This window comes from Anabrus simplex, chromosome 1 (genome assembly GCF_040414725.1).
Source record: "Anabrus simplex isolate iqAnaSimp1 chromosome 1, ASM4041472v1, whole genome shotgun sequence".
NCBI classification, from domain to species: domain Eukaryota; kingdom Metazoa; phylum Arthropoda; class Insecta; order Orthoptera; family Tettigoniidae; genus Anabrus; species Anabrus simplex.
In genome coordinates this window covers 592433419-592451727 of record NC_090265.1, presented here as the reverse complement: position 1 = coordinate 592451727, position 18309 = coordinate 592433419, and the positions used below count along the sequence as shown (strand labels likewise).

Genomic DNA, 18309 nt, shown 5'->3' with positions numbered 1-18309 from the left:
AGACAATTCACAAGTTGTTATTGTATTAGGCATCCGGATGTCTAATGGGGGATGGAAATGTATACAATAGCATATAAGTAAAATATCAGTAGTCAGGGTAAAAAGTTACAAATTAGAACATGAGTATGTAAAACATATTAAAAACACACAGGCCACAATATATAACATTTAAAAAGTTTCAACACATTAAAATGGTACATATAGGTAGACACTTGTTAAAATTTTCAATTCATGCTACATAGATTCCATTCTTCTGTCCTCTGTGCAGTTCCTTTGCTTCTAAGTTATGTTGATTTTAGCTGCGTAAGGTGATCTTTGAGAACATTCTGAAACTGGTGTACGTCTTATTGATATGGGCCTTTGTCATGAAGAAATTTTGTTGTGTTATATATCCCAACTTGTGATATACTATGGCAAGTTTCAGTGGAGCACACAGCAGGTCTCGAGCTTGTATTTAGAAGTAGTTGGTGGCAACACCTCTCTCGTCTACGTTTGTTGTTGTAGTTATAGTTGTTGTGGAAGTCTTGTGCCGATGTGTTTGAAGGCTTGTTGCACAGAGGACAGAAGAATGGAATCTATGTAGCATGAATTGAAAATTTTAACAAGTGTCTACCTATACGTACCATTTTAATGTGTTGAAACTTTTTAAATGTTATATATTGTGGCCTGTGTGTTTTTAATATGTTTTACATACTCATGTTCTAATTTGTAACTTTTTACCCTGACTACTGATATTTTAATTATATGCTATTGTATACATTTCCATCCCCCATTAGACATCCGGATGCCTAATACAATAACAACTTGTGAATTGTCTAATGGCTAAAACAAATCATGTACTAGCTGATGATGGCCGTTAAAGAGCCGAAACCGGTACTAGTTTAATCTATTAAAATAAATTGTGTATTGAATGGTGGAAAAACACATTTCTTATCTATACTTTGAATCTGTCAATACGGAAAATGAAATTTATAAATAATAAAACAGGATTTGTAGACGTCCAACATTGTAATTTGGTGTTTACTGTTCTGGGAGAAAACAGATACAATTTACAGATATTCCCTCTTGAACCCAGACTGTGTTTCTTCTTGACAGTTATGAAGCTAAGGACCAAAAAATCTGACAAGGAACTAGACCTTAACTTCGGAATCCATAAAACTACTGTTGGGAGAATATTTAATGTTCGGATTAATTTCATGTACAGCCGATTTAAAGAGTTGAAAATTTGGCCTGATAGAGAAAATGTTCTTGAAAACAGCCCCCTCACTTTTAGACAGAAACACCCCTCTACTAGAGTTATAATTGCTGCAACTGAGATTATAATAGCAAAACTTGTTCCAAGGGCAAACATTCCACTTTCATAGGGCTAACTGGCCTCAACCGTTTGGTTGAAAAGTTTATGAATTTTGGCTGCATGTTTCTGAACACTGAATAATACCAGTCTTGGGGAAGTGCTCTAATGCATAGCTTACAGCAGTGATATGCTTGTAACATGCCTTGGGGCCTGCTCCAGCAAAACGTTCACATTCCCCTCTTATAATGTCACCAGGTACTCCTAAAATAAGCTTCACATTATAGGTCTTGCGTTTTGTGTACTCAGATTTCACAGCACTGCATTTTAGAATTTCACCCGATTGAAATTAACCTTTTATAAACAAAACAAACTTTTCACGGAAAAGTCTGGATCCAGCATAATACAATGATTTGTAGTTGGAAACAAGTGCTCCATCTATTTCCGATTTTCTAAATACGAAGTAATCCATCAGATGCAAATTTATGATAGTGATCTTCACCTTATGGCTGATGGTCTAATCTTCAAAGGAACTGGCACTGGGAAACTCAAGAAATTCACATGCCTTTGGTGGTAGAGTAGGCTGTATCTGCAGTTTCACGTAAGCCATCAACCTTAAAAAATTCATGAATCGAAGTCTATAAAGAAGGGGAGCAAGTGTGCATTTAAATCTCTATTTATGATTTAAGTCTTGTGGAGGTATATTTATATATTTATCAGTGTACAGTACTCAAGTAATTGTAATCTTTAGAAAAGGCATGCCGACTCCTACTCATTATTTGGATAATAAAGCGTGTTAGAATTTTCTAATACCGCTGTATTAATTCTTCCTTCCTCCTGCTAGTTTTAGCATATCTTTGCAACTGTTTAACGCTTAAATGCTGAAAATGGTCCGTAATATACTAGGGGATATACCTATACAGTTAATTAATACAGTCGTGGAGTAATATTAGAGAATATACAGTTGGCTTTAGCTCACAAAACTCGGTAACATTCTATGCATTACTCGCAGCTGACTGGGATAAACATAAGACAATCGCCTTCGCTTACCCGGTACTACAGGAGTGCTATCTGGCACGAACTTTCCGTGCCTATATCCCTATTCCTTCACTCAAATGTCAATACACCGATAATAACCCCAAACAGAGAATATAAACCCTCCTACAATAATAGAAGTTTACACAGCATTGAATGACATGTAGAGTTTTAGAGCACCTGGAGAAGATCAGACCTTTGCAGAAATTTGGAAATATGCTGGATGTTCAGCAATAATTGCCCTTCATCAGCAGCTAGTCAATATCTGGATTACAGTAAAATTCCCAGAACATTGGACAACAGGCATCATCCATCCACTACTTAAAAAAGGGGACAAAGCAGATCCTAATAACTACAGAGGGATTTCACTCCTGGACATTACTTGTAAAATTTTCTGTACAACTTGACAATGAACTAGAAGGATATCAAGCAGGTTTCAGGCCTTGGAGGAGTTGCCCTGACCAAATTATGAGCCTCAAACTGATAATAGATTACAACAGAAAAAGAAATAGAGATATGGTGATAACTTTTATCGACTTCAAGAAGGCACGTGATTGTGTTCACAGGAAATCTTTATTATCAATTTTATGACACATGGGATTACATCCTAAATTAGTAAATATGATAAAATTAAGTCTTGCTGAGATCAAATCAAAAACGAAGTTCTGAGAAGAATTATCTGACCCATTCAAAGTAACTACTGAGTTACGGCAGGGTGATGGCTTATCATCATTACTATATAATTGTGCACTAGAAATGGTAATGCGAGAATGGTTTAGGAAATGCCCTCCAAATATTAAAATGGTAGGAAAATTCAAACAAATTGCCTTGGTTTTGGAGATAACATGGCGTTACTGGTCAAAGATTTAGATGAAGCAAAAACTCAAATATCACAGCTTCACACCATTGCAGATAAAATTGGCCTTAAAATTTTATTTGAGAAAATAGAAATTATGTTCCAAAAACCAACACCATTAAAAGAAATACATATTAATGGTACTAAAATTAAAATTGTATCACAATTAAATTCAGATAAGGGCAAACACGTTATTTAAGGCCTAAAAAATAACATGGGAAACTTAGAAAAATAAAATAATGCTTATCCATTAATGCAATAATCGAACATTACCATACAGTCATAAAGCCAGAAGCCACATATGCCGCAGAAACATTATTCCATCTAAACGAACAATCCAAAACTAACAGATTACAGAAGATTGAATGATGAATTGAAAGAACTTGTATCAATAAAAGCTATCAACAAGATGGGCAATGGCAAATAGTACCTAACAACATTGTATATCAGAAATTAGAGCCCATTACTGATACCATTTTCTGGGCACATCCTGAGAATGCCAGATTCGCGACTTCTGAAACAGCTAGTGTTGTACAGTCTTGATTCAAAAAAATACTACAAGTGGATGCAGATGGATAAAAGAAATCAGGGGGTTTTGAAAGAAATTGGCCTTACACCCGATGACGCTATGGATAAGAAAAAAGTAAACACAACACTTAAAAATATGACTTTACACTCGCAAAGAAGAAAATCCCCACTAGAATATTCTCTACATAAGGAAGGACAAGAATATCAACACGCATGAAGAAGTACTGGGAGGACTGCAAGGCTCAGACAGTTCCTACCATGAAATTGACAAACCAGGGGGTTGATTAAAGTGATCCAATGTGGTCTCAAAGAAGAAGAAGAAGAAGAAGAATTAGGCCCTTGATTGAGTTTGGTACGAGGAAAGACATCCAGCTGTAAAATCATGCCATATAACTTCATCTCACATCATCTCAAGCCCTGTATTAAAAAATGAAACTTAAGGGGTAGACACACATGTGAACACATTAGCCAATTAACAATAGGAAAATTTAAGCGCACAGTTTCACTTAGGTGTACCAAGCATGTTACATGAATAATTTTATAATAAACAATTTTTATCCCCTCCTCCTGCCTTATCATATAGCATCAGATAAGAACGAAACTTAATTTTCATACCTAACTCCCTCTGACCACAATAACAACATTGCGTTATTGAACACTTGCGATGTTGTATGATTTGTCGCTGCTATTTCTTCCATTGTTGGAAGATAAGCCTTTGAAATTTAATTTTGACCAAGTGTACCTACAGTCATTTTACATACAGATCAGTTACACACATCTCGAATTTTATCCAAACGAACCCATTTGAGATTATCTTAATAGGATCATGAATTTCTTACACTGTTTTTCATAAATTAATATAATGTTTGCAAAGTGCCTTTTCTGGTGAGTCCTAATGTTTACAGTGCACTTTTTCTTCTGGAATGGGCTAGAATAAATTTGTTATTTTCATTGACCTGTCTCAGTCTCATCCTTGGTTTTGAAAATATGAAAATTACTGAGGTATGAGTGATGCTAGTAATCCATTCCTCAGTTATGGTGTGAAGATATCACTCATAGGATCAGATGGTGCATTCATTTCAATGGGCTTGGGAGACTGATATGTAATAGTAACTGCTGACTTGGTGAGGGAAGCAACGGGAGATGACCTCATTTCCCTAGAATGCCGGCCTGTGGGCTGAATACCCAATATACGTACAATGTTTGCGAATAGAGACTTGTGTGGTATGGTCCGTTTTATGTGGGTTTCTAGGATCGAGCATAATTTAGGATGTTCTAATTTGTGTAACGGAATGTCATCACTACTCGGAGTTTCACACAGGTCCTTCTTAAGGGGGCCCTGAAGTTGAGTAAGTTGCTTTATTTGGGATGTTTACTTTTAGCAAACACTGTTTTATCACTTTTTTTAGTAAAACATTTTTTAGCCATTGTGCTGTTTTCAAATGATGTGTCATTTGAAAATGATCATCCGCACTGGAATATCTTTCATGCACAACACGAATTAACAAGAGCCCATTTCTAATAAGCACATCTTCATTTTCATGTATATATATTTTCAGTTGAATAGATAATCGTAATGTCAATGGCAGCATTAATCTACAGGCAAACGCTGGAGTTTAACTATGACAAGAACAGGGACCGAAAATTAATGTCCGACCACTCACATTCACAATCGGAGCTCAACTGAACTGCAGAAGCACTCTGCTCTTGCATTACCGGTCTAGTCAATCCCTGTAGGAAATTCCCTGGCCCCAACCATTAGCATTTTAGGTGGTATTAAGTATACTTTTTCTTTTGTTTTATGTTGCACCGACACAGATAGGTCTTATGGCAAGGATGTGATAGGAAAGGCCTAGGCGTGGGAAGGAAGTGGTCATGGCGTTAATTAAGCCCCAGCATTTGCCAGGTGTGAAAATGGGAAACCACAGAAAACCATCTTCAGGGCTGCCAACATTGTTGCTCGAATCCACTATCTCCGGGATGCAAGCTGACAGCTGCGCGCCCCTAACCGCACGGCCAACTTGCCCAGTACTTTCTTTTAGGCAACCTGTAAAGTGAGGAAATATTACTGTATAAAAATAGATAAGATACAGCTTTCAATGAGCTTTATTTTGTGTTATTTTTTAAAAGATATAATAATAATTTGTTTAACATTTTCTTCTGAAAATGGATATATATACGGTATATAAATATAACAATATCTTATAAATATTAAGCAGTTATTTAAAAATGTCTATATAGTGCACAGATGTGCTGTATAAAATTTACATTTACAGACTGGGGAAACGTTGTTTTGTAGACATATTGCAATATGAGTATGTTTCAGTCAAATAGAAAAAGTTCTTGATAAAATAACCTTTCAACATATTAGATTGTATTCAGTAAATATAATACATACCAAAGGGATGTTAAGTATAGAACACAAATGTCCAAGCGAACTCCAGTGGGATCTGAACCCGCAACCTACCAACTTTGCATTGGATACTCTTAGTTATTGAGCTATGATGGCACTGGTCATATTTGTTCTGTTGGAAATGATCTAAGCTTTAAGTACAATATGGTCATGAAAGTTCAATATGAATTGAATTGGTCCACAGTAGGCAAATTGCATGCACTCTACGGTTGTGACTGGAGTCTGTGGGCAGTTTTTTCACACTTTGTGTGTTTATTCCTCTGTAAAACTGCAAGAGGAACGTAGGTGAGGGTTCAGATTGCCAGCCGTATAACTATTGATTCCATGGATACTTGAAAATGGAGGTAAAGCACAGTGCTCACCTTGTGACCAACCACATGTTAAGGAGTGCTTTGAATATTGTGTAAATTGATTTCTAACTATAAAAATATGCTTATGTTTTATAAACTAACTAAATTTTTAAAAAATATTTGTACCTGTGTTTATGTGTTTTAATTTGATTTCAGGTGGAACAAATCCTTCGGGTTGAAATGACATCCCTTCAGAAGCAATACTATAAATGGATTCTTACGAAAAATTATAATGCATTGCGAAAAGGTGCTAAAGGCTCAGCTTCATCGTTTGTCAATATTGTGATTGAATTGAAGAAGTGTTGCAATCATGCCTTTCTTATAAGGGCTGGTGATAGTGATCATAGAACATCACAGGAAGAATATATTCGGGTATTTTGTGAATATCTTACATCATTCATTTTATTGTCGGTATCAGCCTTCATTTTTGTTGCACATTTAACATTTTTTTCTCCCCCCTTCCTCCAGGAAATTATCCGTGGTTCTGGAAAACTTGTGTTGCTGGACAAATTACTCATACGTCTGCGAGAGACTGGGCATCGTGTTCTTATTTTCTCACAGATGGTCTGCATGTTGGATATTCTGAGCGAATACTTGCAGTTACGCCACTTTCCATTTCAGAGATTGGATGGAAGTATCAAAGGAGAAATTCGTAAACAGGCATTAGATCATTTCAATGCTGAAAATTCACAGGTATTTTCTCTTTATATCTTTCTTCCTTTTCTTTAAAAAATATTGAAAGTGTTGTGTTAGGTAAGCAGGAGGACTCAGATTTGCATCTTGATTGTAGAAGGAAACATAACCTCCTATGTGAAAATATTTTTGGAGATATACTGACCCGCAACACATACATTATGAAGAGCGAGAATGCCTTGACAATATTCACACAATATTGCACCTTAGATGACAGAACCTTACCGGTAAAAGTTCTAAGCTAAAATATTTCACATAAGAGGTTTTGTCCCAGCAGCGACGATATACTTATTGATTAGGATGTTCACCAAAGAACATGGCTTACCAGTATGTTACTTCTCTTCACACAGGGTGAGTTTCTTCAGTGGAAATTCTATGCTCTTTTTCTCAAATTTTATTTCTGCATACTATCCTCTTACCCAAAATTTATCAACTAATGCTTAGATTGTTGTAGGTTTATAATTTTTATACCAAGGATTATTTTTTGAAATTATTTTTGATCTTGATGATTTGTGTTAACTCACATAAATTGCAAATATATATAGGTTCTCTTTTTCCCTTTTTTCCTTAGAAAGCCTCTTCAGAATCATACCAACACTCCATTTCCATACAGAAGAAACAAACATGATTTTGACTCTCAATAAATGAGTATTTTTATGTCGTAACTAAATTCTTGGAATGAACAATAAAATTATTTAGTGCTGGTAATTTCATGGTTCACCATATATGATAGAGAACCAAAATGGAATAGTGTGAGTGAAATGAAGCACCTTATATAGAAGACGATGAACTGTGTATTTGCGTGCATTGCATGCATCTATAAAGAAGAGCGATTGACACAACTCTGAATTTGTGAGATAATTCCATAAAATGAACATGTTAAAAATGGATGTCTGCACAGTCTAAACTCATTAACCTTTTCACTCCCACGCCCAAGTTAACTCGGACATCCGAGTGTCTTCCGCTGTCCCAACCACGAGTTAACTCGTATTTCAAATGCCCCGCTCTCTCCCGGTGCCGAATTTAGTTGTATGTTCCAGTTCTGTCGCTGAACGTGAGATGGCATCATCTGACAATGCTCAGAGAAGAACACAACTATCTCGATACATCGCAAACACTGTATACTTAGTCTCGACCCCTATACTATTCTTTGACAGCTATCTTGAGTCACCCAACATAGCTGCATTCACAAGCACTAATAAACAAAGTTTGACGGAAAGTGATATTTTAGATGTTTTAGTTAATGATGACAAGTCTGACTATTACGAGGATAGTGAAGATGATATATTAGTGAATGATTCTGTGGAGAGTGATAGTAGGAGTGATTTATCTGAAGGTGGGGAGGAGGAGGAATTAGAAATCCAACCTGATCACGTGGTGCAGAAACGACCGAGGGTAGTGCCACCAAATACAGTTTCTTGTAGAACTTGGATAAATGATGCTAATTTTACACCAATAAAACATGATTTTGACCCAACCCAGTCTGACATTAGGGACGAACTTAACCTCAACAAACATTCTACCAAATACGAAATGTTCATTACATTATTCACAAAGGATTTGTTTTCCCACATATCAAAGAGACAAATAAATATTTTTGCGAGGTGCAGGCAACTCCTAATGTCTCACAACAGCAAATGAGCGCATGGCACAATGTAGATGAGGCTGAATTGATTGTTTTTTTGTTTTTTTTTTCTCTAACCATGTTGATGGGTCATGTAAAGAAGCCCAGTGTTGCAGAGTACTGGAGCCTAGATCCTCTCATAAATACTCCAATATTTGGAAACGTCATGTGTCGCAACAGATATCAGATGATTCTAAGAATGCTACATTTCAATGACAACAGTACGATGACACCTGGAGATAGGCTGCATAAAATTAGACCAGTAATAACAGCTCTGATGCATCCAAATAAAGTGATAGTGCCATTTGAAAACCTTGCCATTGATGAAACTTTAGTGCTTTTCAAGGGCCGTGTGTCATTCCTTCAGTACATACCATCAAAAAAGGTCGAGGTCGAGGTTTGGTTTGAAACTCTTTGTGTTAGCTGACTGTGAAACTGGTTACATTCTGGATTTTATCATATATGTTGGTAAATATACAGAAATTGACTTCGAGGAATTGAAAGAGGCTGGAATATCAGGAAGGGTTGTTTTGACACTGATGAGGCCATATTTTGACAAGGGACACAAGCTTTTCATTGATAATTGGTATATTTCTCCATTTCTTTGTCAGAAACTCCATGAGAAATGTACAAATGTATGTGGAACTGTGAGAAGAAATAGACAAGGCCTGCCAGGACCAGTTGAGAAGAAACTCAAGAAAGGAGAGACAGAAGTTCATCATACTGATAAATTGTTATTTATTTGCTGGTGTGACAAGAGAGAATATACACTTTCAGCAATGCATGACAGTGAAATGGTGACCGTAACAACGTGTGATAAGCAGACCTTAAAACCCGAATTGATAGTGGATTATAATGAAAACATGGAACCAGTGGATTCTGCTGATATGCAGCTCAGCTTCATCAAGTCTGGAAGAAAGTGTATCAAATGGTACAAAAAACTTTTCTTTCATATTCTGGACATTATTGTTAGGAATACCTGCATAATAATGAAGATGTTAACAGGATCAAACTTGTCCCTGAAGGAGTTCAGACTGAACCTCATTCGTCAAATGCTGGAGCAGTTTGGCAGCCGTCAGTAAACTACCAGGAATGGAGGCCGTCCATCATCCTGTCCACCACCAATGAGACTTGTGGAAAGACACGTCCTGTCTCCTATACCAGCTACAGCGAGCAAGAAAGGGCCTACCAGAGAATGTGTAGTGTGTTCCAGGACAAATAAGACAAGCCATAAGAGGAAGGAAACTAGATATGAATGTGTCAAGTGTAGTGCTTCACTTTGTGTACACCCCTGCATGGAAATTTACCACACAGTAGTGAAGTTTCGATGAAAGTGTGAAGGGATAATGTTTAATTTCATTTTTGATCATAAAACTTCGTAAATAGTTGTAAATATAAAATAAATATTAGCTTATTTCAGCTAGTGTGAAATTATCCAAAATAACCCGGGATGGGACATGCATAAGCAGGAAAGATACTTGGGAGTAAAAATGTTAAAATGCTAGCTAGTTCATACACCAAACAGGAAAGGTGTTGTCAATTTGCTAACTAAATTGACATTAAAATATACATAACCGATGATTTGTTAAGATCAGAATTTGCAAAATTTACTGAATATTTCTTTGATGAGAAACTTTTAATTCAAAATATCTCTCTCATAATAAAAATTCACTAAGAATATCCTTCATCAGTCAAGATTCAAATCTAAAGCTTTCCCAAGTCTTTTTGTTCTTGTATATATTATCATAAACATCTTCAAGCACTTTTCTGAATGGTTATTCATAGGTTCCATGTGAAATTGAAGGAATCAGCATAAAAATATTCTAGAAACTTTGGAATATGGTAATATCTATATTTTAGTGAATTGGTATTTGATCACATTAGGTTAAAATTATACATTAAATTACATTAAAGTCATATTCATTCTTTAAGGTGTAAAATTTTCTGGTACCTAGAACTGACCTGGTGAGCAGCATTATCACTTATCAGTTAGAGCTGGGGATAAATAGGTTAATAAAGAGGATTACGTAGACACATTTTTTGAGAAATAGAAAATCGTTACAACATTTTCAGCATTTCCTGCTGCTATCCTCATTAGAGATAAGAGACAGAATGAGTTTCACTTAATAACAATTAAAAATTTGTAAATCTTCTCAGGGATCATGTCTTAAGTCTAGATGTATATAACAGTGAAACATTAATATTTATCTTTGTCACAGGACTTCTGCTTCCTTCTGTCAACTCGTGCAGGTGGACTTGGAATCAATTTAGCTACTGCTGACACAGTGATCATCTTCGACTCTGATTGGAATCCACAAAATGATCTGCAGGCTCAGGCAAGAGCACACAGAATTGGGCAGAAGAACCAGGTATATCATTAACAATATCATCATTTACCATTGATCTGCATATAGGGCTGTTCCCCAGGTTGCTGATTCACCATCAGTTGTTCAGCTAATCTTTTCTTAAAAGATTTGAAAGAAGTTGGACATTTATCAAACATCTTCCTTGGCAGCTTATTGCAATCAATAATTCCTCTTCCAATAAATGCATATTTGCCCTAATTTGTCTTCTTTAATTCCAAATTTATCTTCATATTATGATCTTTCCTACTTTCAAAACTCAATTCAAGCTTATTTGTTGACTGACATCATTCTACACCATCTCTCCACTGACAGCTTGGAACATACCTTTTAGTTGAGCAGCTCGTCTTCTTCCCAGTTCTTCCCAACCCTAAGATTGTTAACATTTCATACCTCTACTAGTTCGTTGGAAATTACCCTGAACAAATCATGCTGCTTTCCTATGGATCTTTTCCATTTCTCAAATCAAGTGCTTCTGTCCCTATTCTGATTCAGAATGTTAGTTAGAATGTGTCATTAAAATTACAATAAAAAAGTATGGTTTTGCCTAGTTATAAGAAGTGTTTTTATTGAATATTCATTGTAGTTGCATGAGAATTCTTTTCTCCCAGTAATTCAGACCATCATAATCAAAATATGATTCCCTTCACCCCTCCAGTTTCAGTATCTGCTATGATGATAACTCAATGTTACAAACTAAATCATTAAAGTAATTGAATAGATCATGGTTACATTATTGTTTGATCATAATGTACTGTAAATGGGAGAAGCCTGGTGGCCATGATCGCTAAGGCATCAAGTCTATATGGTTTGACACCGTGGTTAGCTAGTTCGAGTCCTGTTGGTGGAAAAAAATTTCACCATCAGAATGTTGGGCAGCAAGGTAGGGAAGATGGTAGTATACAATTTATAATCACTAGACTGCATGCCATAAGTCAGGATTCAATTCCAATCCTCTCAACAGTGTTCAAACGGAGTAAGGGCGTATAATGCTCTTGATGGTGATTCATTGGTCAGATGGAGATGTTAAGCCCTGATCAATCACCTTGGTGCTGTTCAACAGGAGTAGGCTATGTGTCGGCACTGGGTATCACCCTCTCCCTCCTACTAGCATAAGTCACATCATTCATTTCATCTCATTAACTCCTCTGATGAGGTTGACATCAGGAAAGGCAACCAGTTGTAAAAAGTCATTATGAAGATTCATCTCACTTCATACTCGACCCCGTAAAGAAGTGGGACAAGGGTTGGACACACACTATGAATGAGAGAAGAGGTTGTAGTGATGAACAGAAAGATATAAAAGGAGAGGCTGAGGAACTGTGTATTACTCTGTTCTTGGTCTACTCTGAACTTTAGAAAGGAAGGCGGTGGTGATGATTATTGTCTTAAGAGAAAGTACAACTGGACAGCCATCCTCTCTCTTAACACTAATAGGGGATGGGGGAAGAGGTCTGGCCCTTTGAAGAATGGAGGTATCAGGAAAAGAAAGTGAAGAGCCATGAAGAGTGTGAAGTTAAAAGACTCGAGGCCTCGCAAACTTCATACCATCGGGACCAGAAGAGAACAAGAGCTGACCAAGGTAGGTTGGATAGAAAAGTTGAAAGTGGGATGGAACTGGCTCTAGTAAGGCAGAGCAATGCCAGACACAGGTACAAGTCTCTTGGTTGCCAACCCACTCTCCCAAATTCAGTGCCCTTGGGTTCCTCTTTTAGATGCCTCTTAGCAGGAAATACTATGGATGTATTCTGTTGCTCCTACCCACAGGAGGCTTGACAATGAAGTATAATTTTTAAGTATCTTGGGACAGAACGAGAGGTAGAGCTGGATTTGGTAATCTGTTGATTACTTTATAATGGAATACTTGTTACAGGTTGCTTAGTATGCAACAGCAGGTCTCCTAAAATGATTTTGGAACTTATCTTTGTACCTTGGGTTATTAAGCTACAGTATTTCGATGAAGGAGATACCGTATAATCCTGAATACCACCCCCTCATTTAAAAAAAAAATTTTTTTTTTTACAGAAATGTTGCTCCTTGTTGTATGTTACATGGATTGATAAAAAAAATTACACAAACAAGTGAAGGAAGGAATGGAAATATAACAACAGACCCAGACGAGATAAAGAATAGGTGGAAAGATTATTTCGCTAAACTTGTGAATGTGAGAAATGATGCAGAAGAAAGTGCAGTGGTAAATGAGGATGATCCAGCAAATGACAGAGGTGGAAATGGCTGTTACACAAATGAAAACAGGAAAAACTGTAGGGATGGATGAAATGTGTGTGGAAATGATAAAGGCGGCAGTACCTATTGTTCTACATTGGTTATATATTGGCTGCTAAAGTGTATATGGAGGAAAAAGCAAGTACCTGATGATTGGTGTGAAGTGCAATAATACCAATGTTTAATCTTTTGAACTCCATTACCCTTAGCGTATGCTTCCTGCTGCACTCCGAATTAATGTCTGCACTATGAACATCTCAGGAAGTGAACACTGCAAAACTATCTAATACAAAATATAATTATGTTACATGTTACATACTTGCAGTTAGAACACAAAATACATTAATCCTTGTAGTTTTTCATTGTGTGGTACTTTTCAAAATAGTTTTCTGGGTGTAGACTGTGTTTTCTTGAACACGTTTTACAGTAGTAAACTGTTTCCTTTCTACCATGTTACTTGCTCCTATTTGAACAGACAGCAGTCTTTATGTTGTTTTCCAGGTAGGTTGTTGTTGATATGCAGTTTACCATGCAAATGTTCTTCACTGGGCGAGTTGGCCGTGCGCGTAGAGGCGCGTGGCTGTGAGCTTGCATCCGGGAGATAGTAGGTTCGAATCCCACTATCGGCAGCCCTGAAAATGGTTTTCCGTGGTTTCCCATTTTCACACCAGGCAAATGCTGGGGCTGTACCTTAATTAAGGCCATGGCCGCTTCCTTCCAACTCCTAGGCCTTTCCTATCCCATCGTCGCCATAAGACCTATCTGTGTCGGTGCGACGTAAAGCCCCTAGCAAAAAAAATGTTCTTCAACATCAGAAGTAGATGGTCTTCCTCGGTTTTGAACTTTGTTGCGTACTTCGCCAACCAACCCATTGATCACCTGTTTTCGCAAGGTTTTGTGTGAAGGAATGTCCATGCGATTTGCAGTGCAGTAATCTTTATAGAGCTAAAAGCTGTCAATTATAGCCACTTGCAATAGCCAGAAGTACACTTTCCATCACCATTTCAAGCTTTTCACTATAAAAGCATACTATGATCTGTAGTGGTCCGAGCAGTCAGCGCCTTCAATCTTCCAGCTTTGATATGTAGTCAACAATTACATTTAGTTTCTCTAATTGTTCAACACAGTTTCGCTTCTTTCTGTCAATAACTGAGGTTGAATTGTTTCTGGATGTTGAGAGCATGAATACTGTCCTAACTGTTCTAAAATATCAATTTCCGTGAGCAAAAATGAAGCAGAAGCCATGTTTACATTTAATCTATATCATCAGTAAACTGTCATAATTATTCAAGAATAACAGAAGTTACAAAGTCGTTACAATTCCTGCAATCTATAGTAAATAGGGAAAGGTATTCTCTCTGAGACTGCTAGATAGCTTTCCAATACTGGAACACAGTACAGTCATCATAGAAACGCTGAAAGTGCGAGCTATTGTCATCTCGAGTGGGACTGGAAAGAATGTTACAATTACTAAGGAATTACACTGTTGTCACAATTAGCCAAAATATTGGAGAGAATAATACAAAGGAGGATGAGGAAGGGTGAAAAGAATTTTAGAAGAAGAGCTGTATGGATTTCAGCAGGGCAGGTCAATGATAGACCCTGTATTTACCATGATATTACTGATGAAAAAACAGTGGGAATATGGAAAAGATCTCGTGATGGTATTCCTTGATATACAGAAGGCATACGATGGTGTTAATAGAAAAAGAGTGTGGGGAAACCTTGGAAAGAAAAGGATGTGGAAGGCTATCAAGAGAACTAGTGAAAGCAATGTATAAGAATTGTTCCAGTTTTGTCTAGACTCCAGTGGGGAGAACAGATTGGTTTAGAAACCAACTGGACTAACAAGGGAGTCAGCACAACTTAGGATCGCAATTGCAGGTGATTTGTGGTTTGTATGACTATGTTTGAGGTGCTGATTGCAACACTGTATAGCTTAAGTGCCATCGCCAATTACACTGTAAGTTACGAAGATTCGCTATTCTGCTCAAAGTAGACCATATCTAACATGATATCGTGGCTTCAGTAACTTTAGACACCGTAAACATTTCCTCTAGCCACTTTAGTTATTTTACGTGCATGCTATGGTCGACACATGCTGCGCCGCGTCCAAGGTCACCCGACAAAGTTGCCAATGCAACATCTTTGGGAACCAGACACATTCTGCATAAGAGCAAGGAAGCTAGTGTAATAGGGACCTCCGTCTGTGTTGTATCTGCTTCAACCGTTCATAAAGTTCCTTATGTTTGTGATGTTTCCAATTTCGTAGCGAGTCCTCCCAATATAGTGAGTATAATTGTTAGCCATTACAAACACACATGAAGATCCAGAGAAATTACAGTAAGTGAGAGAAATGCAGCTGCATTTATAATCAGTGTGATAGACGAAACAGTGGCAAACAATGGTAATAATATACTTCAAGAAAATACAATAGACTATATTGAAAAATATGAATACGCAGAGGAAGACATATCTGATTGTGTGAAAACATTATGGACGATCCAGAACCTGACTGTGAGGAGGAGTCACTAATAAAAAGTTATGGAAGTCAGTCGTCTGCGTATCTGCCAAGCCCACCGGAGAGGAAGAGGTGGCGTGCTGTATCTTTTGAAAAGGCAAAGGAGATAATTTAATTCCAGGATTCTGGGAAAACCAGACGATAAGCTTCAATACAGTACAGAAACGATATTGTATGGTGCAAGACGTACATTATGTACAATATTTACGTCACGTAGTAGAAAAAGGGGAGCTAGGCCAGTGCCCAAAACTTCCCCTGCTTGGCGATTATATAGCTGAAATATTCAGGGTGGCGAGAACTGTTCTAGGCGCTAATGTTCATGACAGGGATATTCGTGCTTGGGGTTTAGAAAAGGCTCGAGAAATAGGACTGACTCGATTCACTGGATCTATCCATGGATGGATTGCACGGTTTTAACAAAGACACCATCTTGGTTCACGGGCAATAACAAAATGTGTAACCACTAAAACCTGGAATACAGATGGTGACGAGAAGGAACAATGTGACGAGTTTCGCAAAGAGGTAATGTCCTTATTGAATACCATGGAACGTATACAGATTTATAATACCGATCAAAATGGTATACAAAAATAACTTCACTCATCGCGAACTCTGCAGAGTAATCAATCACGCAACCACTCATTCTTACACCATCCAACCCGTTACTTCGGATACCTGTTTCCCATGTTGCTGGTTATTTACCAGGAACCTAATGGTCAGTGCGAGTAGCGCAACACTGGCTGAAACCACAAAATCTGGTTCAAGTTGCTTCAAAGTCCAGCCTAATCACGAAACAAATCATGATGCAATTCTTTCAAGATGTCTGCTTCCCATATGCAGCACAGGAGTCTCTTCTTCTGGTTAATTCCCTTGGGACTATCGTGACAGAACGCATATCGATGCTATCCAACCTTAAAATATGGTGTATACAGTCAAAACCATCCTTCCTGGGTGCACACTTTACATTCAACTGCTTGATGTGCTATTCTTCCGACAGTTCAAGGCAGTGCTGAAGCGGATTGAAGATCACAATTATCCTTAACGACTATCAGTTCACACCCTCGTCGAGGGATTCCATTTCGTTGCTGATGTGCATTCTACACAATCAGTTCTGTTCTCCAGTCTTCGCTGACTTTGTTCGGTACTCTTGAACTGTAGCTGGAAATGATGACTTAAGGCCAGAGAGGTTTCAATCACCACCCGAACTTATTTTTGGTGTTCAAAAGCCGTGTGACTAGGAAGACTGCTTATTGCAAGCATTCATGAAGTGTTCCTCCTGTGATAATCAACTCTGTTTTCGGCACTTTATGCTGTGTGGACATGCTCGTCCTCATAATCTTTTGCCAAGAGCTACCAGCAACCCATATTTTGAACTCGGTGCCTGAAGATGCGCATGATTGTAAAGTGCAGTGTAATTGTTGATGGCACATATTGTGCGCATTTTTGTAATCTACATGTAAAACACTTAAATACAAACCAGCAAGTTTTTGCAATTGCGATCGCAAGTTATGCTAACTCGTTTGTAAGGCAGGGAAGTGCATTGTTTCCACTTATGTGTACAATGGTTATGGATGAAATTCTAAAGGAAACAAAGCAAGATATGGAGGAGAGATGAAAATATTGTTTGTAGATGACATAGCGATCTGGGGAGTCAACAATACAGAAGGTGCAAATCCAACTAGAGAAATATGGTATGAAAATCAGTATGGAAAAGAGCAAAACTGTGGTGATGACAAGAGGAGAAGGAGAAGGAATCGTTAGTATCAGGGGACAAAACCTTGAGGTTGTTGAATACTTCAAATATTTGGGAAGTGAAATAATGCAAGATGCAAGGTTGGATGAGGAGATCAGCAGAAGGGTACAAGCGGGAATTACGTTCTACCAAAATATAAGAAACCTGGTGTGGAACAGAGATGTTCCTATGAAATGCAAAGAGATAATGTACAAGATGCACTATACCCCTATATTATCGTGTGCATCAGAGACTTGGACTTTGAGAGCAAGAAATGAGAGTAAAATTCAGGCCAGTGAGATGAAGTTTCTGAGGGGTATGGTAGGGAAGACAAGGAGAGACAGAGTAAGAAATGTGGAGGTCAGAAAAGAGATAGGGGTAGAAAAACAGTGATAGGATGGAGAAGAATAAATTGAGATGGTATGGAGATGTTATGAGGATGGAGGAGGGAAGGATACAAAAACAGTTGTTGGAGGCTAAGATAGAAGGCAAGAGGGAGGCCCGGAGCAAGATTGATGGACTTTGTCAAGAACAGTGTAAGAAAGAGAAGACTAGACTGGAATACAATTACTGAAGAGGAGTGGTGGAAGGAGAGGCAACACATCAACACCTCGACCTCGCAACAGCTGGACAAGGGCAAATGAAAATTTGGGTGCAGGTCATACTTAACCCTTTCG

At 37.7% G+C, this 18309-nt stretch overlaps 1 protein-coding gene across 3 annotated transcripts in view; it reads left to right on the top strand.

Annotated features, from left to right (window-relative positions):
* The window catches only part of Chd1 (chromodomain-helicase-DNA-binding protein 1), a 447987-nt gene that overhangs the window by 263738 nt on the left and 165940 nt on the right, over window positions 1–18309 (top strand). For all 3 annotated transcript variants that reach the window (XM_067135606.2, XM_067135608.2, XM_067135605.2), the window contains exons 14-16: window positions 6630–6845; window positions 6942–7166; window positions 11010–11159. In XM_067135606.2, coding sequence (XP_066991707.2) covers window positions 6630–6845; window positions 6942–7166; window positions 11010–11159 — 591 coding nt within the window. The remainder of the gene's footprint in view (window positions 1–6629; window positions 6846–6941; window positions 7167–11009; window positions 11160–18309) is intronic.